The 21,652-nt window shown below is 39.9% G+C and overlaps 1 protein-coding gene across 11 annotated transcripts in view; it reads right to left on the minus strand.

Moving 5' to 3' along the window:
- Positions 1-21,652, minus strand: part of CDK19 (cyclin dependent kinase 19) — a 230,982-nt gene that overhangs the window by 171,436 nt on the left and 37,894 nt on the right. For all 11 annotated transcript variants that reach the window (XM_043542809.1, XM_037894634.2, XM_043542807.1 and 8 more), the window contains one exon: positions 9,521-9,596. In XM_043542809.1, the coding sequence (XP_043398744.1) occupies positions 9,521-9,596 (76 nt within the window). The remainder of the gene's footprint in view (positions 1-9,520; positions 9,597-21,652) is intronic.

The raw sequence follows: 21,652 nt of genomic DNA on the forward strand, positions 1-21,652 counted from the left end.
ATGTTGAAATGCCTATAGTTATCCTTGGGGACGCAGCCTACCTCTTAATGCCATGGCTCATGAAGCCATACACAGGCAGCCTGGACAGTAGTCAGGAACTGTTCAACTACAGGCTGAGCAAGTGCAAAATGGTAGTAGAATGTGCATTTGGACGTTTAAAAGCACGCTGGTGCAGTTTACTGACTCGGTTAGACCTCAGCGAAACCAATATTCCCATTGTTATTGCTGCTTGCTGTGTGCTCCACACTATCTGTGAGAGTAAGGGGGAGAAGTTTATGGCGGGCTGGGGTGGTGGATGAGGGGAGGAAGGAAGGATAAGGCCACACTGCACTTCAAAACTTATTGAATGCCAGCTTTCTGTTGCTTGGGTAGTCCTCTGAGGTGGAGTGGTTGGGTGCCCGGAGCCTCCCCCGCCTGCATTCTTGGGCGTCTTGGTGAGGAGGCTATGGAACTTGGGGAGAAGGGTGGGCGGTTGCACAGAGGCTGCAGCGGCGGTCTGTGCACCTGCTGCCTTTCCTGCAGCTCCACCAGATGCCGGAGCATATCAGTTTGATCCCCCAGTAGCCTCAGCATTGCATCCTGTCTCCTCTCATTGTGCTGCCGCCACCTCTCATCTTGCTCGTCCCTCCTGTCCTCGCGTTCATTTTCTGCTTTCCTGGACTTGGACATTGTTTGCCTCCATGCATTCTGCGGAGCTCTTTCAGTGCAGGAGGACTGCATGAGCTCAGAGAACATTTCATCGCGAGTGCTTTTTTTTCGCCTTCTTATCTGTGCTAGCCTCTGGGACAGAGATGATAGGGGGAGCGTTGAAACATTTGCAGCTGCGGGAGGAAAAAAAGGGAGAGTAGAATTTAAAAAGACACATTTTAGAGAACAATGGGTAGACTCTTTCATTGTGAACCAAGCTGTTAACATTACATAGCACATATGCTTTCGATATAAAGTCACATTTTGCCTCTTATATTGAGGGCCTGCCGGTTTGGCATGAGAGATCACACACGCAGGGCCGGGCAACAGAATTCGGCTTGCAGGGAGCCATGGTAAGCCACAGTCTTTCGGCTTCTTCAACCTTCATAACATGTGGGAATGGTTTCAAACAGCAGCGCCCTTCTTTCCCATACCAAGCACCCATTGGGTTGGCCATTTAAAAGAAGGGGCTGTACTGGCCACGAATGCATCCCCAGTCTTTAGGGCAAATTAATCATTAAACATGCTTGCTTTTAAACCATGTATTATATTTACAAAGATACACTCACCAGAGGTACCTTCTTCGGCTTCATGGTCCAGGAGCCCACCTTGGGAGGTTTGGGAGGGTATTAGCTCCAAGGTGATAAACAGTTCCTGGCCGTCGGGGAGAATGGTTTCTCTGCTTGCCTGCTGTGTGCTATCCTCCTCCTCATCTTCCTCCTCCCCAAAATCCTCATGCCTGTTGCGTGAGACTCCCCCCCTTGCAGGTGTCCATGGACAGGGGTGGGGTAGTAGTAAGGATGCTCCCTAGAATTCCATGCATCTAGCTCATCACAGAAGCGGCATGTCTGGGGCTCTGACCCAGAGCGACCGTTTGTCTCTTTGGTAGGCTTGCCTGAGCTCCTTAATTTTCACGTGGCACTGCTGCGTGTCCCTGTTGTAGCCTCTGTCCATCATGCCCTTGGAGACTTTGGCAAATATATTGGCATTTTGTCTTTTGGAATGGAGTTCTGATAGCACGGATTCATCTCCCCATACAGTGATCAGATCCAGTACGTCCCGTTCGGTCCATGCTGGAGCTCTTTTGCGATTCTGGGACTGCATGGTCACCTGTGCTGATGAGGTCGCCACGCTGGCCAAACAGGAAATGAAATTCAAAAGTTCCAGGGGCTTTTCCTGCGTACCTGGCTAGAGCATCTGAATTGAAAGTGCTGTCCAGAGTGGTCACAATGGAGCACTCTGGGATAGCTCCCGGAGGCCAATACCGTCAAATTACATCCACACTACCCCAAATTCAACCCGGGGATGTCGATTTCAGCTAATCCCCTCTGTACTCATCGGGGAGGAGTACAGAAATCGATTTTAAGAGCCCTTTAGGTCGACAAAAATGGCTTCATCATGTGGACGGGTGCAGGGTTAAATCGATCTAACGCTGCTAAATTCGACCTAAACTTGTAGTGTAGACCAGGACTAAGACATTGCTTATCCTCAGAACCATTTGGTCCCTCTGGCATATTATAACACATCTTGTGCCCCCACTCCAAGTGGTGTACATGAATGCTACAATCTGCTTGGATTAGCATTCAGTAAAGCTAAATTAATGTTATAATCCAAACAATTTCACTTTGTACCATGTATATGTCCATATGGACAGAGGTAACTTGAAATGGTTCAACTAGTCCTCCCACTAGTGTCCCACAGTACTTGGACAGCCTTTTGAAGACACCCAAAATATGCTGCCAGGAACCAACTGAAATGGTTTTGAACCCTAGTCTTAATACTGACACAAAGGCAATTCAGAACACTCGTCACCATCACTAGTGCAGACATAACAAAATATTTGTGACTAAACTGGAGCAATACAATTAGTTCAAAAAGGAATAGCTCACTTCTCTATCCTGAAAAGACCACTGATCTAAAAACTTAAATTTTATTCAGTTTATTTTCCTCTACAAAGAAATTCAGTGAAATTTAGAACTAAGTCCACTATATCTAGTTACATTATACAGAGCAAAGAAAAAATAAGCCTTGAACCAAGTTCATGGCATTTATAAAGGCTACAAAATAAGTGTTTTGATTATACAATAGTTCTTAAGATTTGTTGAAGGGGGAACTCTGTATCCTAGTAAAGACAGGGAAAAAGTTGGTAAAATACAGGTAGGAGGTACTGAGGAACAATCAAATTTTAAAAAGTCCTATTTAAGTATAACACATGAAGGCAAGCAACCAAATACTGAAAAGTAGCACAAGTGCTTATGTACAAAACACTCAAAGTATGTGTAAATATGCAGTTGTTGTAGCCGTGTTGGTCACAGGATATTAGATAGACAAGGTAAGTGACGTAATATCTTTTACTGGACCAACTTCTGCTGATGAGAGACACAAACTTTCAAGCTTACACAGAGCTCTTCTTCAGCTCTGTGTAATTTACCTGTGCATGAACACTTTTAACACAGCAGTCACTCTATTTCTGACCTATCAGTCCTCATCCTCAAAGGAAACCTGTGCAACATATTCAAAAGACAAGCCTAAGAGCTTAAATTCATAACTCTGGTAGACACTGAAAATCATGAACTGAAGAGACACACTGGATTTATGGCTTAGTCTCTAAGGTGCCACAAGTCCTCCTTTTCTTTTTATAATAAATTGGTAACCCGCTAATCACCTCTTTTTGTCCTATGACTGCAGAGTGTTAATGGGCCACTCTATCTAGAATGGTCCTTAGAATATATACTAACTACTTACGCTAACCAGTCTGTTCCAACTTGCGTTTAGCTGTGATGCTCAGCATTCCTTTCCCAGACCTGAAGAAGAGCTCTGTGTGGCTAGAAAGCTTGTCTCTCTTACCAACTGAAGTTGATCCAATAAAAAAATATTACCTCACCCACCTTATCTCACCCTGGCTAAACAGCAGAGTAAAAGAGGAAGTTAGAGGCGAAAAAGCATCCTATAAAAATTGGAAGTCAAATCCTTGTATCAAGCATAAACGCTGGCAAGTCAAGTGTAAAAGTCTAATTAGGTAGACCAAAAAAAAGAATTTGAAGAGCAACTAGCAAGAGAATGACACAGCATTTTTTTTTTTTTTTAAGTACATCAGAAGAAGGAACCCTGCCAAACAGTCAGTGGGCCCACTGCAATTCAAGTGCTAAAGAACTCCAGGAAGACAAGGCCATTGCAGAGAAGCTAACTGAATTCTATGCATCAGTCTTCACTGCAGAACATATGAAGGTGATCCCCAAACCCAAGCCATTCTTTTTAGGTGACAAATCAGAGGAACTGTTCCAGAATGATATACCAATAGAAGTGGTTTTGGAACAAACTGATAAATTAAACAGTAGTAAATCACCAGAATCTGATGGTACTGTATTCACCCAAGAGCTTTGAAGGAATTCAAATAGGAAAGTGCAGAACTACTAACTGTTGTATGTAACATAGCACTTAAATCAGCCTATACACCAGATGATTGGCTAATGTAATGCTAATTTTAAGAGCGTTCCAGAGGCGATACTGGCAATTACAGACCGGTAATCTTAACTTCAGTACAAGGCAAATTGGTTGAAACTACAATAAAGAACAAAATTATGAGACACATAGATTACCATAATATGTTGGGGAAGAATCAAACACGGCTTTTATAAAGGAAAATCATGCCTCACCAATCTATTAGCATTCTCTGAGGGAGTCAACAAGCATGTGTACAACGGTGACCTAGTGGATATAATGTACGGGGACTTTCAGAAAGCCTTTGACAAGGTTCCCTCTTCAATGCTTCTGAAGCAAAGTAAGGAGTCACGGGATAAGAGGGAAGGGTCACTCACAGATCAGTAATTGGTTAAAATTCAGGAAATGAAGGGTAGGAATAAATGGTCAGTTTTCACACTGAAGAGAGGTAAACAGAGGGATCCCCCAAGGATCTCTACAGGGACATGAGCTGTTCAACATACTCATAAATTATCTGAAAAATGGGTGAACAGAGAGGTGGCAAAATTTACAGACTATACAAAATTATTCAGTTAAGTTCAAATCTGACTGTGAAGCATTACAAAGGGATCTTACAAAACTGGGTAACTGGGTGACAAATTGACAGATGAAATTCAGTATTGGTAAGTGCAAAGTAATGCACATTGGAAAAAATAATCCCAACTATACTTACAAAATGATGGGGTCTAAATCAGCTGTTATCACTCAGGCAAGATCTTGGAATCATTATGAATAGTTCCCTGCAAAAATCTACTCAATAAGCAGCAGCAGTCTAAAAAAGGTAACAGAATGTTAGGAACCATTAGGAAAGGGACAGATAAAACAGAAAATATTATAATGACACTATATAAACCCATGGTATGCCCACACCTTGAATACTCCATGCAGTTCTGTTCACCTTATCTCAAAAAAAATTCATTATAATTGGAAAAGGTGCAGAGAAGGGCAATGAAAATGATTAGGAGTATGGAACAGCTTCCATGAAGAGAGATTAAAAAGACAGACTGTTCATAGAAAAAAGACTATTAAGAGGGGATATGATAGAGGTCTCTAAAATTATTAACAGTATGGAGAAAGTGAATAGGGAAGTGTTATTTACCCCTTGACATAAGACAAGAACTAGAGCAGTGGTTCTCAAACTTTTGTACTGGTGACCCATTTCACATAGCAAGCCTCTGAGTGTGACCCCCCCCCTTATAAATTAAAAACACTTTTTAATATATTTAACACTATTATAAATGCTGGAGGCAAAGCGGGGTTTGGGTTGGAGGCTGACAGCTCGTGACCCCCAATTTAATAACCTCGCGACCCCTGAGGGTCCCGACCCCCAGTTTGAGAACCCCTGCCCTAGAGGTTACCTGATAAAAATAATAGGCAGCAGGTTTAAAGCAAACATATGGAAGCACTTCTTCGCACAATGCACAGTCTACCAGCAGAACTCATCAACAAGGGATGTTGTAAAGGCCAAAAAAAATGTAACTGGATTCAAGAAAGAATTAGATAATTTCATGGAAAATAGGTCCATCAATGGTTATTAGCCAAGATGGTCAGGAATGCAATCCCATGCTCTGGGTTTCTCGAAACCTCTGACTGCTAGAAGCGAGGACTGGACGGCAGGGGATGGATCACTTGAAATTGCCGTGTTCTGTTCATTTCCTCTGAAGCATCTGGCACTAGCTGCTGTGAGACACAGGATACTGGACTAGAGGACCATTGGTCTGGCCAAGTATGGCTGTTCTTATGATCGCCAACAGAATCTAAATTACAATGTGAATACAACAAGCTTGAATGAACTATGGAGTCTTGCTTCAGCCGATGTTGTCCAAAAGTTGAAAGACGGGATACAATCACCACCACTAACTCTAGGAATCATTACCTATTTGACACAGTCAGTGATATGAGTCCTTTCCTTTCTATGGACAGGGAACATAAACAGAGGTAAAGGAAGAAAGGCAAGGCACAAAAACGATTTGCCAAGTCCTAACAAGGGACTGATAAACTGATCCATAATCTCTCTGGAGAAAGATAGTGGTCTTTGCATTTCTCCTAGACAGAAAAAGGCAGCCTCTAGATCACAAAGCTAATCTGATATCCTCCCATCTTGTGCAACGTCTTCTGTATACAATGGTTCTGAACCTGTGGACAGCTGAATTACCTCTTAATAGAGTGATAAATTCCTGGAACCTCAGGTTTTGCTCAGGTATAATATGGGCAAACAGAAAAAAGATGGGTTGTCAGCTATCCTGAACACTCAGCCAATCAGGTTGTTTGCACCACATGTGCCTTTCCTATATGCAACCTCATTGAATGGAGCCACATATGAAGATGAGCCCCAAATATTTGGAGACTAGCATCCATCCTGATCATTCCTCTGAAATTTGTATTATGGATGCCAAAAGAACTATCCACACAGTAGTCTTAATATGGCCTCCTTCATCTGAATCCTTTAGACTCACCTATGTAATGTTGAGCTTTTCAAGAGAAATGTGTAGTCTTCCCACTTGCAATACAAATATCAGAAAGGAAGTTACTGAGCTCTTATACTATAACCTGGGTTTAAATTTGAGGACTAATTTCCTTTTCTTACATAGACACTCACTCCCTCTGAATTCACTCTCTCCATTGCCACCTATAGAGACGTCTCTACCAGTCCAATCTCTCTTCTGTAGGACTTCATAGGTTTGTATAAGCAAACCCTGTACTGCAGGTTTTGAGGTACATTTTTGGCTGAATTTGTGAGGCCGTACATTCAATTTGATGGAATCTTTGTCTGTCACACAGTAGCTTTTGAACACTTTGTCCAATCAATTCCAAAATTTCAGGGAATATTCACATCAGTAGTCTATCGATTTGGAGGATAATAATATTGAAAAAGGGAAAACAAGACACACTCCCAGCCACAGTCACCTGTTGATGGCAACCCATTAATACCTTCCCTCAGAACAATATCCCTTCACCCTCCCAATAGAATTTAACATGTTCACACCCTGATCTCTGAATGATCAAAAGAGAAATAATTGCTCTCCCTGCTTGGAGCTGTGGGGTGGATGCACAGCCCCCTTGGGCAGTCAGAGGGAGAGGATAGAGAAAGAGACTACTTTCATTCCTTTCTCATACCTTGCCTCCTGGAAGCCTGCTCCAGTTGGGCAAGGGAAGGCCTCAGCCACCCACACCACCATTCAATAAGGAAGGAAGAAAAGGTTAGGTATCCTTTGGAGGGATGTGGGAAGAGAGACACAGACCCCTAGTATGATGGGGCAAAGGCGGACAGGTAAGACAATCCCAAGTATGGTGGAGAGAATGGGCAACCCTGGTGGGTGGGGGATGGGTAAGGAAGGGGGAAGAGAGCCCCTGGTTTGGTGGGGAGAATGGGCCACCCTGCTGTAGTGGGTGGAGGGAATCAGGGGGCACACGAGAAACCTGTAAGGGGAGACTGGGGAGTTACAGAGAGTCCCTGAAACAGAGAGGCTTGGGAGAGTGTCACATAAGGAGCTTGTGGGGTGGAATGCATGAATACAAGGAGCCCCTGGTGTGTGCACTAAGCTTGACCCACAGAAGTTATGAAGTGTGCCCCACAGTCCCCCCTTTAGTCTACCTTATTTGATAAAAGGAACAGTGCTTTTTTCTGTTTCAGCTACCTCATCCATCATCTTCCCTAAGGTTACTCAGTGTTTGCCAACCTTGAATTTTACTGAGGCCAGCAGTAGTTTGCCATGCCATCTCAGCCACAGGAGTTTTACTATGGAATTTGTGAGAAATGTTCTGGAGATGAATAAGTCATCTGCTGAGGCAGCCAAAATAAAAAAAGCAAAAGCCACACTTATTTACTGTAGAATTAAAAGCCTTATGTAATAGTTGTGTCATTTTTCTAGGTTGTCTTGAGCTCTTGAACCAAGTTAGACCATTTCAAAAAAAGAAAAAGCAAGACTATGATGCTGACATATCTCCATGTCAGCATACAGAAGTTATTAAATAGACACTAGTATGGCCATATGGCCTCATAGAGAAGGAAAAGTTACACATGTGAGAACTGAACCCTCCCCCACAAAATATTAACACAATTTAAAACTAACGGAGTAGAAATGCAGAGATGATAAAAGTCTCACTGTTGTCAGAAGATTGACTGTATGCTAACTAAACACATTCTAGCACTGATACTAAAAAACAGCTGTTATTTCCGCAAAGACAGAAATTCCAGCAGGCAGGTCATAGGGGTAGATTATTTTAATTGTAATTGGACAGCACAGCAACTACCTATAATCTCCACAGTGAACTACCGTAATTTACTAGTGACAGGCACTTTAAAGAACAGTACTTTTAGCTGCTAAACCTCCTTAGACTACACAAAATTACCATGTTTATTATGCTAAACAGAAGTCAGTGGCCTCTTCAATTCCCCACCACCATTAGCTTCTATTGTCACATGATACTGTGTGTGTTTGAACAGCTTATTTTTGCGTTAGCATGCTAGAGTATAAAAAGCCAGAGGCATACATCTTATATTTGTAAGCACTGACCATGATGTCAGCATTCAAATATATTAGATCAAGCAAGTGCATTTCTTTTACAGTGATGCAGCAGGCATTGCACTACAAAATTTTATTCCCCTAACAAGTACTTTAACCTTAATGCAGTTATTTTCAGTCTCAAAAAAAATCTAATGGCCAAACTCTACCTTCAGATACAGACACGCAATTCCTATTATTATTAGGACTTCTACTGACATCACTAGGAGATGCATACACATATCTAAGAGTAGAATTTGTGTTCAAAATTATGTAATTCTTGTACTAATGCTTCTATTTTTCAGAGATCTGCAGCAGATACAATGAAAGAAAGCATTAATGCAAAATGGAAAAGTAGTCTTAAGACAACTTTCTGTACGTAGGAGACCGCAGAGTGTAACAAGACTACAGTGCATTTTCAGACATAAAACAAAAGTAGGTTACCATTATGCTGACATACAACACATTAGTGACCTTTTTATAGTGGCAACTAGAGTCTCTTTTGGAACCTTAAATATTTTTTTTTATTTAACTGAAATAGTTTTTAAAACAATACTTTTGTTTTTTAACCCTGGCAAATAAAGTAAGACAGACAAAATTATACTGAAAAAAATGTATATTATATCCTTTCCACAGATCTGACATTTACAAGTTGTTGTTTTTTAAATATATTTACAAAACATTAATTTTAGTGGCAGCCTATATCGGGATAAACCTTCAAATTTACATACGTAAAGTGAAAAATTTATACTTTAAGCCTTTGGTTGTGTTGCTCACAGAGTAAGACATATATTATCCATTGCATAACAAGTATAAGAAGATATTTTCTTTTGTTTATGTCCACTTACTGCAATCTCTCTACAGGCCGACATCGATATCCCTGTACCTTCAATTTGCTTCAGTGCATACTCCTTTTCATCTTTTCTGTGCACAAAAAACAAAAAAGAGGAATATTTTATAGATTACATTTATATTCACTTAAACTGATAAACGCAAGTACATTACACTGATTTTTGTCTTCTTAAACTAGATCAAGATACTAAAACACTAACTTCTTATAACATGAATTACAGCAGAATGAGGATCAAAAGGAATCAAACCATCTTTAACCACTGCCACAATCATCAAAACTAAAAAACTGAAAATTGTAATAAGAAAAAGTTGTCAATCTGTACATATCTACATCTCTTGAAACCATAAAACATTTGCAAGGATCTCTATAAAGAAACTCCAGGCACTTTTTCCAGACCTCAACAGACTATCAAACAAAAATATATACACACAAACACACGGTATCGGCAAGATTCTCTTAGGAAGATCTAGCAACCATCAAATGGCTCAAATCCAAATAAAATTGGAATAGTCTACTTCTAACCTTAAAACTTTTTATGTTTTGAACATTTAATATATCACCGAAAAAATATCAAACTCACAATGAGGGTTTTTAAAAGACAGTTTTCCTTATTATACTGCAACAGATCTAGCAAAGTCTTTGCTGGGTCCTCATCACTGACCGTTTCAAACTTCATGTGCTCTGTACGGTTCAGTGCACCCTGCAGTGCAAAGTCCTAGAATCTGAGATGTTCCCACTAAATAGGCTATCATGCATTTAAACAACCACAATACAGTATACTTAATCAAAGGGTTGGCTAAGAAGAAGTAGGGAAAACCCAGAAGGTTACCATTTCACCAAGTCTCACTCGTGCTCCAACTTAACCTCCATATTGTCTGTAGTTAAGGTTACAATTAGCTTCCATAATACTGCTTGTTTTTGCAATCCTATACCTTTGGATACAAAATTTGTTTGGCTTGAAAGTTGTCAGATTTATTCTTAAGAAAAAGGAGAATCTGAAAACTTGCACTGATTGGAAATTGAGTTTTGTCTAACTTGGTCTCACCCTAACTCAAAAGTGGATTATTATTACTCCTCCTTCAAACTAACCCTCTTGTTACATCTACAAACTTGTGTGCTAGTGAGGTTTGAAAATACATTGTAACAAAGCCAAAGTTCTTGATTTTTGTGGTGGGCAATTCAGGGGCAATCCTGCTCTATTTATTTCAACAAGAGAGTTTGGTTTTGGTTGGTGGGGTTTTTTTGCCATTGTCTTCAGCAGAAGTAAGGTTAAGCATCTTAATATGCATATGCCCTCTATTAGCAGCTTAGAAATAACAGAAGATCCTTCTATAAATTAAAGCTAACACTTTCCTTTAGTTTAAGCAGTAAAGGCCCAGTCCAATAGTTTTTGCAACAATTGGACTGGGGTTCTAATTGAGTTTATTATGGAAACATAGCAGCTTCTTCATATGAGGCCTGTAATTATGGTTCCATTCTAAGGAAGATAAAAAAAATCAGCCTTATAACTGCAAAAAACCTTCATTCTTTCTGAAGTTTAAAGTTGACTTACCAAGAACTAGAATATATTTTGACATATAAATATTTTGAGATTACCAACTTCAGATTTGTGGGGGCAGCAAAGTGTATGTTTATGTCCCCTAAATCGAATGAAAGACTACAGAGTTTGAAAACATGGGTAACTTTTGACTTGGGACTTGTGTAAGAGGCAGTTTTCAAAGGCAGGAATTAAAAATGTTTAAGAAATTGCCATTATTGAAAACAAGACCGGATTTTCTGTCAGTAAAGCTGATTGCAACAGTCAACTACGCTTAGCCCCTAATCATGCTAGATGTTCCCCTAAGAACATAAGAATGGCCATACTGGGTCAGACCAATGGTCCATCTAGCCCAGTATCCTGTGTTCCGACAGTGGTCAATGCCAGGTGCCCCAGATGGAATGAACAGAACAGGTAATCATCAAGTGATCCATCCCCTGTCGCCCATTCCCAACTTCTGGCAAACAGAGGCTAGGGACACCATCCCTGCCTATCCTGGCTAATAGCCATTAATGAACCTATCCTCTGTGAACTTACCTAGTTCTTTTTTGAACCCTGTTATAGTCTTTGATTTCACAACATCCTCTGGCAAGAAGTTCCACGGGTTGACTGTGCGTTGTGGAAAAAACACTTCCTTATTTACTTTCTCCACACCAGTCATGATTTTATAGACCTCTATCATATCCTCCCTTAGTCGTCTCTTTTCCAAGCTGAAAAGTCCTAGTCTTATTAATCTCTCCTCATATGGCAGCCGTTCCATAGCCCTAATAATTTCTGTTGCCAGCTACTGAGACTATTTCAGAACTGGACAAGGCTACTTTTAAGAAGAGTGAAAAGAAATTCCAGAATCTACTGAAGTAACTGACTCCATCTGTGTGTCCCCCACCCACCCAAAAAGAACAAACAAACAAACAAAAAACAGTCCCTTACCCAAGGGGGAATGTACACAGGTCCATTTTTCAGATGAGGTAGCTGAGGAACTGAATTTAAGTAGATTGTCAGAAGTTACATTGACAGAGCAAGAAGGGATTCCTTACTTTAGAGATGGTAGATTTGTACTTTATTGCATACAAATTGCTTTGGAAAAAGAATAGGACTTGTGGCACCTTAGAGACTAACAAATTTATTTGAGCATAAGATGCATCCGATGAAGTGAGCTGCAGCTCACGAAAGCTTATGCGCAAATAAATTTGTTAGTCTCTAAGGTGCCACAAGTCCTCCCATTCTTTTTGCAGATACAGACTAACACGGCTGCTACTCCGAAACCTGTCAAATTGCTTTGGATATCAGTACTTAGTTAAGCCAAATGTAAAACAAGGTTAATAATAAATGCTTACCCATCTTTTTGAGCTACCTTGATAACTACAGATGAACTCTATGTGAAATGCAAAGCATTAACGCCTTTTTCAGATAGGGCAACTGAAGCCCAGACACATGAAGCTTGAGAGGCACTGTCTGTATCAAAGACCAGAGCTTTAGCCTTGATCAGTGATCAGAAACTTACATTTGCCATGATTTTTAAGCAACTTTTACCAGCATTTAAGAGTGAAGGTAGGCTGTACTACTTAGCTACCTTGTTAGGTGTACCTTGTTAGGCAAGAGACAAAGGTCTGTCCACAGGATTCATTATTAGCTTGTCCTGAAATGCTCACTTTTCTGTTTTAATAATCTGGTAGCCCATCCAGCTATTGAAAATTTTAGGACTGTCAAGAGATTTAAAAAATTAATCGCAATTAATCGCGTGATTAAAAAAATTAATTGTGATTAATCGCGCTGTTAAACAATAATATAATAATATTTATATAAATATTTTGGATGTTTTCCACATTTTCAAATATATTAATTTAAATTACAACACAGAATACAAAGTGTACAGTGATCACTTTATATTTATTTTTATTATAAATACTTGCCCTGTAAAAAATTTTCAATTGCACTACAGTACTTGTATTTAGTGAATCTCTTTATTATGAAAGTTGAACTTACAAATGTAGAGTTATGTACAAAAAAAACCGCATTCAAAAATAAAACAATTTAAAACTTTAGAGCCTACAAGTCCACTCAGTCTTACTTTTTGTTCAGCCAATCGCTCAGACAAACAAGTTTGTTTACATTTGCAGGAGATAATGCTGACGGCTTCTTGTTTACGTCACCTGAAAGTGAGAACAGGTGTTTGCATGGCACTGTTGCAGCTGGCATCACAAGATATTTACATGCCAGATGTGATAAACATTCATATGTCCCTTCATGCTTCAACCACCATTCCAGTAGACATGCATCCATGCTGATGATGGGTTCTGCTCAATAACAATCCAAAGCAATGCAGACCAATGCAAGTTCATTTTCATTATCTGAGTCAGATGCCACCAGCAGAAGGCTGATTTTCTTTTCTGGGGGTTCGGATTCTGTAGTTTCCGCATCGGAGTGTTGCTCTTTTAAGACTTCTGAAAGCTTGATCCACACCCCGTCCCGATCAGATTTTGGAAGGCACTTCAGATTCTTAAATCTTGGGTAGAGTGCTATAGCTATCTTGAGAAATCTCACATTGGTACCTTCTTTGCGTTCTGTCAAATCTGCTGTGAGTGTTCTTAAAACGAAAACATGCTGGGTCATCATCCGAGACTGCTATAACATGAAATACATGGCAGAATGCAGGAAGAACAGAGCAGGAGACATACAATTCTCCCCCAAGGAGTTCAGTCACAAATTTAATTAACGCATTATTTTCTTAACAAGCATCATCAGCATGGAAGCATATCCTCCAGAATGGGGGCCAAAGCATGAAAGGGCATACAAATGTTTAGCATATCTGGCATGTAAATACCTCACAGCGCCGGCTATAAAAGGGCCATGCGAACGTCTGTTCTCACTTTCAGGTGACATTGTAAATAAGAAGTGGGCAAGCATTATCGCCCATAAATGTAAACAAACTTGTTTGTCTTAGTGATTGGCTGAACAAGAAGTAAGACTGAGTGCACCTGTAGGCTCTAAAGTTTTATATTGTTTTGTTTTTGAGTAAAGTTATGCAACAAAAACCCCCTACATTTGTAAGTTGCACTTCCATGATAAAGAGATTGCACTACAGTACTTGTATGAGGTGAATTGAAAAATACTATTTCTTTTATAATTTTTACAGTGCAAATATTTGTAATAAAAATAATATAAAGTGAGCACTGTACACTTTGTATTATTTGTTGTAAATGAAATCAATATATTTGAAAATGTAGAAAAACATCCAAAATATTTAATAAATTTCAATTTGTGTTCTATTGTTTAACAGTGTGATTAAAACTGCGATTATATCACGATTAATTTTTTTAATCGCAATTAATTTTTCTGAGTTAATTGCGTGAGTAAACTGTGATTAAATCGACAGCCCTAAAAATTTTAAAAACTATCTTCATAGATTCCTAGAAATGTAGGACTGGAAGGAACCTCAACAGATCATCTAATCCAGTCCCCTGCATTGAGGCAGGACTAAGTATTATCTCTAGACCATCCCTGATAGGTGTTTGTCTAACCTGTTCTTAAAAACCTCCTATGATGGCGATTTCACAACCTCCCTAGGTAATTTGTTCCAGTGTTTAACTACCCTGACTAAAGTTAGGAAGTTCTTCCTAATGTCTAACCCAGGGGTTCCCAAAATTCATTGTACCCCAACCCTCTTCTGACAACAAAAATTACTACACTATTCCAGGATGGGGGACCGAAGCCTGAGCCCACCCAAACACTGCTGGCCTGGGTCGGGGGACCAAAGCTGGAGCCGTACTGCCCCGGGTGTGGGGGACAAAGTCGAATCCCCAGGGCTTCAGCCCGAGGCAGAGGGCTTGTAACCCGAGTCCCGCAATCCTGGGGGCTTCAGCTTCAGCCCCGGGCCCCACAAGTTTAACACCATCTCTGGCCACCCCATTAAAATGGGGTGCCAACCCACAGTTTGAGAACCTCTAGTCTAACCTAAATCTCTCTCAGTGGTTAAGGAGAACAATTTATTACCCTCCTCTTTATAACAACCTTTTATGTGCTTGAAGACTGTTACCATGCCTCCTCCCCATCTATGTACACAATAGAAAATTGTACACAATAGAAAAGAAGTTCTTAAAATTTAAATTCCAAAACTCAAAAACTTGTTTACAAAACCCAGTAACTAAGAAGAAAGGAAATAGCTAATTAAGGACATAATAAACCTTACTCTGCCCATATATCAGACATTCTTATCAAATATTAAGAAATGTATACTATGACACTGCACTCCATATGTTTATGGAAATATGTTAACAAGTGGAAATACGATGTAACTGGAATATGCTTTATGCAAAAGGTCTCTTGTAAGGTATCGTTACAAAGTGTATAATCTGAGTGTGTTCATCCTATTTGTATGAATGTATCATTCTTGTATTTGAAATTAGGAATATGAAATATAATTCTGAGGTCCTATTGTAGTTATGCAAAGTGTGGGCCATTAATGGTGGCTAAGAATCTCGATGGCTCCCATTAACTAGGACAATTGGACAAAGGGAGCTGCAGTCATGAGAAATCCCCTAATTACCACCTGAGCTGAAACTAACAAGAACAGTACCGGGGGAAAGGATTGGGCCCAGACTATGAAGGAGTCTAGTCTGTGAAAGAAGCTTATTGGAACATCTCTGAGGGTGAGATTTTACCTGTATTCAGTTTCTTAAATGCATTAGGCATAGACTTGTGTGATTTGTTTTGTTTTGCTTGGTGACTTACTTTGTTCTGTCTGTTATTACTTGGAACCACTTAAATCCTACTTTTTATTCTTAATAAAATCACTTTTGTTTATTATTGAACCCAGAGTAAGTGATAAATACCTGGGAGAGCAAACAGCCATGCAATCTCTCTATCAGTGTTATAGAGGGCGGACAATTTATGAGTTTACCCTATATAAGCTTTATACAGAGTAAAACAGATTTATTTGGGGTTTGGATCCCATTGGGAGCTGGGTGTCTGGGTGCTGGAGACAGGAGTACCTGCTGAGTGGTTTTCAGTTAAAGCCTGCAGCTTTGGGGACATGGTTCAGACCCTGGGTCTGTGTTGCAGCAGGTTTGCATGTCTGGCTCAACAAGACAGGGTTCTGGAGTCCCAAGCTGACAGGGAAAATGGGCTCAGAGGTAGTTTCAGCACATCAGGTGACAGTCCCAAGGGGATCTGTGACCGAACCCATCACATATACATCACCACAATCTTAACTCACACAAAATACTATTTTCAGTCATTTCAAAATATAAACAACTTTTCTTAAGAAAAATTACATATGTACATATTAATGCTAAATTCTTCAGCCTGAAATGCAAATCCATATTCAAAGTTTTATCACAGATTAGTTTTACACTTCTCCTATTTTATACACATTATCAAGAAACAGCTGTTTTGAGTACTTCACCAAAAAACTACTGTCAACTGATAAATATATTTTAGCTCCTACTACACCTCTACTCCGATATAACGCTGTCCTCGGGAGCCAAAAAATCTTACCGCGTTATATCTAACTTGCTTTGATCCACCAGAGCGCAGCCCCACTGCCCCGGAGCACCGCTTTACTGCGTTATATCCGAATTCTTGTTATATCAGGTCGCATTATATCGGGGTAGAGGTGTATTTCCCATGTATCAGTATCCTTTCAGATAAAAGCCATTTAAAAACCCCAACATTGCATGAGTCAGTTAAGGCTGTTGCACTGTGATGAAATACATAGTTCTGAATACTTGATAAGAAATCTTATATTGCCCATGCAAACATTCTTATGTCCTTAGGTAGCCATTTCCACGCTTTTAAATGTCGAGGTTCGATAAAAGAAAAGAGTATGTAAACTCACTGCCTGATCTTTAGTGACCTAAACTTTTAAGCAACTTTTAAAAAAAAAATATTTGAATGTGTGATGCTACAGTATACACACAAGAAAGTTCTAGTGAACTATGTAGTAAGCTTAAGAGACAAGTATATTGGTAACCCTATAGCACAGTATAAATATCCACAATAGTGTTGTGAGATCTATATAAGAGGAAGAATACGAGTACAGTTTTCATTGAAAGAGAGGTGCAAGAATTATCTTTATAATACACTCCACAGATCTGAAGAGTCATGCAAGAGGCCCTTATTCTGTAGTTCTGCAGTTTTGGGGCAATCCAAAAGACGGCAACTTATTCATATACAGACCTTTGACCATTAACAACAAATCAGATAAGAGTTGTTTTTACTAACAGACAAGTTTCTCCCTTAGCTGGTTACAGCACAAGTAATTCTATCCAATGATCTTCCAAAAACAAAGCATTGTTTTAAAGTGTCTGCTGTTGCAGCTACTAGATATTTACATTTATGAAGTTTTAAAATTATCATATTCAAGACTATGGGTATTATTAAGGGACTATTCTGGTTCCAGAAGTGTTATCAACCTTGTTATTTTATGAAAAATAAAAGCATTATAACAAGCTGAAGTATATGAGACTGGTATCCTGGCTTGAAAGTTTCCTGGCTCCAGACTTTGCAAACCATCATGGGGAACATCCAGATGCAAAAGCTTTCAATCCTAGCACCTGACAGATAGGAGGCTCTTTCTATTGTACAATGCCACACCATGTGTAGTGTATGAGGTGATCTCTCAGCTTGAACAGTTTCTCTCCATCACTAGGCAAAACCTAGTTCTGTAAGTCTTCAAGGTTAATATTTCTTAATTTGTACAGTGGAAGGAAAAACTGGTTTATTTCCAAATAAAGTACTCCTTGCAGAAAAACAAAACACAACTTTATGTTTGCTTCCTGTTGCCATTTTCACTTTGCATTTTCCTCACAAAAGTCTAAAAATAAGTCTATTTTCAAAATGTTCATCTCAGAAGAACTTAAGGCTTAAAATCTTTAACACGTTTCAGAGGATTTTAGTACTAAGCCTCACAATACTCCAAGAATTAGAAAGCATATTACAGATAAGTTGACAGAGACCTAGAAGAGACCTGCCCAAGACCATGGTGTCTGTAACAGAACTCAGGAAGACTTGACAATTAGTCCATTGTTGTAATCTCTGATACTACTTTATCTAGACTATTCAGAATATGTTTCAGATATATCATAATGGTCTCAGTTTGAATTCAAGTAGGCTTAATTTGGATATCATTAAATACAGTTTGGCCTGTATAACAAGATCACGATTAAATATCTACATCAAGGGACTGCTCTAGAGGATTGTTCTCCCAGTGCAAGTTCTAACAGTCACTGTTCACTAGCTAGAACATGGCTCTCAAACTTATTTGATCAAACACCCTTTCTTTGTGTCTGTAGTAGTTTACGCCCCCTCCCCAGCAACACAAGTACATATAATCGCCCAGCTCTGAAGGCAGAGCAGAGATCAGCGGCTGCTGGCCAGGCTCCCAGTTCTGGAGGCAGCACGACCTCCAGCAGCAGCAGAGAAGTATGGGTGACAATGCCATACCATGCCACACTTATTTCTCTGCTGCTGCTGGCAGTGGTGCTGCCTTCAGAGCTGGGCGCCTGGCCAGCAGATAACGCTCTCTGTCTGCCCAGTTCTGAAGGCTGAGCGGCTTCTTCCCCACCACCACCACCAGAATACATTCCACAGTGACCCCCAGTTTGAGAACATCTGGGCTAGAGAATACGGAAGTGACTGCATGGTATAACTAAAGGTTATGTTGTGCATCTATCACCACTCTAGCAGTGTGTACAATAAAAAAAATTGTAAGCCCATCATTATAATTTAAAAGATCTCCAACTCACTTCTCCTAAACAAAAGCCACAAAGCTGAAATAATGGTTTTGTATGTTAGACCACGATGGATGGGAAGCTAGAGTCCAGGGTCCTTCAATGAGAATACTATACTGCCAGTACCGTGACTTTTACATCTACCAATTGTTTGCCTCGACTTCACAAGCTACTCTCAACTATAGATGCAAAGCATAAGCAGAAATGTGATCACCAAGATATTTAGAACATAAATTATAAACCCCTTTTTATTTTTTTTTTAATAGATCAAAACCGAGACTCTGGACTGCATCCAGAAATGAACTGGAAACCCAGCGCAATCTTTGGAGCACAAGTATAATATGCTTCGTGAGTGAAACACTGCTAAACAAGTAGCCACATTGGACACTAGCTAAAGTTTCAAAGTAGCTCTCAAGCATATCCCAAGGAAGAGCACACAGTCATAGCCCCATATGGAAATAATAAGCACAAATAATGGTGGGGAGATGTGCGTCTGATTGGGAAGCAGGATGCAACCTTTCCAATGAAAGACAAAAGTTCTCGTTTTCAGCTACTGTTTGGACAGACAAAAGCAGCCCTTGATCCAACAAGACTCCTGGATTTCAAACTTGAGTATCAAAAGGCAAAAAAAGGCATATATTCAGTCTCTCTGTATTTTCCCAAAACTGAATTAAGTCTTACCCAAGAAGTGCATCAGCTAGTTAGCTCTTATCCACACTTACACTTTCGGGATTACCCAGGGGTACAGGGTGAATCACTACTGCCAACTTACAGCAAGAAGTTGTCTGTGCCCAAGGCTATCAGCGGCTGGCAATACAAACATCTCATTCTGGGCTCCACAGGCTAGCAATGTTCACACCTCAGCCCTCAGGCTCCCTAAGTGAATCCATGGGGCAGAGCAGACAACCTGTGGCTAAATCTATGGAGATAATTAGCCTCCCAAGTTCTGCTTTGGGCCCAGGTCGCTCCTACCAATCTGTATACCCCTCTTCATTACACTCAAGTGCCCAGTCCCTCAATTTCTAGACACCTACAATGCACAAGGATTCACTGCCTCTGTGGAAGCAGTGCCCTCAGTTCACTAGCTTCCCCTCAGTTCAGCACTCTCCATAGCACACAGCATTTAGCCACATATGTAGTAAAACCAAACAGAAGTTTATTTGATAAGGCTTAAGATAAAGACTCAATCAAAAGCAAGTATAAGGATTGGAAACATATGGTGACAGATAAAAGAAAAAATATAACACACCATCCAGAGCCTATACTTATTAACAAGGTTCCTTTCCTAACTAATAAGCTATCTCTCACCCAACTGTCAATCTGTACAGTGCTTTTCCAGTAGACAGCTGGAATGTACTTTTCATGAGACACTCACACTGTCAGAGTGTCACCACTGTAATGGATACTACCGTATGCCCTTTTTTCTCCTTTTATACAGTTCCAGACCTTTTGTTCTCTCTTCAATGACCAAGATGTTCGTTAACTTTAGTTTGCCCCAATGGTCCACCTAGTCAAGGTCTTTTTTTCTGGGGCTCTGTTGTGCTTTGTAAAGGCCCAAGCCTGCACCTCGTCTAACTTATAAACACTTAGCAAGGCTGGGTCCAACAATGTCAATTGTTCTCATTCTTGATTGAGTTGGCTCTGAGAAAAGCTTGCGTCAACTGAAATTTCACTTCTAGCAGCTTTGGAACATAAAATATTTTCCATACATACATCCCACAACAACCATGACAACCAGCGGGTTCTTAGCTTTTGGCAGAGACCACATGCAGCCCCCTTAAAAGAAATATCATGAAGACAGTGATCACGGGGAAACACCTGTCTAGGCAAGTTCCTGGATATAGACTCATAACTATGTACCCACCAGTGGTCTATTGCCAACATTAGGTCACACAACCCCCCAGTACTGCAGACATTGTAAAATAAGGTTTTCCCCAACTGTCTCTACAACTTGGTTGTTATCTCCCAGTGCCAAATACTTTCACAGTCACAGTGCCAACTGAATGATACCCGATTTCCTATTCTTGTCTCCAAATGGAATGCCTGAAGAAGGCAAGTCTTTCCTTTGCTCACTTATCTCAGAAATTCCTTATTTGTTATGTTGGGAATTGTAAGTAAAGAAGGCAGAAGTTCAGCTACTTAGGTAGTGGCTTTGATAAAGTTGCACTCTACCTTCTTACCACAATCCAATCCATAGTACTGACATACCTAGCTCTAATTCTTCAAACTTCAAAATTGTTTCCAGATAAAAATTTAAGCAGAAAGACAAGGCAGGCAATGCATGCCTAAGCAATCATAATACTTCAAGAGATGTTAAATGCATGAGTCCATAGATTAAAAATACTATTCATATGCAAAGTATAAAATATCATGTGCAGAAGAAAATTTGAAACATCTCAAAATGAAGCTAAGTGCAACAAATTCAGAAAAGTAGAGAAAAAGGAAAGCAAATGGAGAAAAGAAAATTTTTTTAAATGTAAGGAAAGAATTCAGAAGAAAAATGACAAGATACTTGAAAAAAAACTATGACCACAAGACCTCTCATTACTACAAGTAGGAGTGAAAGTTGTTTTTTTTTGGGTGGGGGGGGTGGGGGTAGTTAAACAGTATTTTCGTACTGGATGTGATGGAATGGAGTGGTGAAAAGTTTACAATTTCGTTAAATGATTAAAGAGAATCAATTCCAACCATCTATTAACATATGAAAATGTAAACAACAAATATAGAGAATTACCTAAGGTAGCGAGGTGTAATCTGAATGAGATAAAACAGGAAGAAAATGTAGTCTATCAAAGCCAACGCTTTGAAAATCTGATCTCAGACTGTTAAATGACCACTTCAGTGAAGTGGCAGAAGACTC

The sequence above is a fragment of the Chelonia mydas genome, chromosome 3, assembly GCF_015237465.2.
Source record: "Chelonia mydas isolate rCheMyd1 chromosome 3, rCheMyd1.pri.v2, whole genome shotgun sequence".
Taxonomy (NCBI): Eukaryota; Metazoa; Chordata; order Testudines; family Cheloniidae; genus Chelonia; species Chelonia mydas.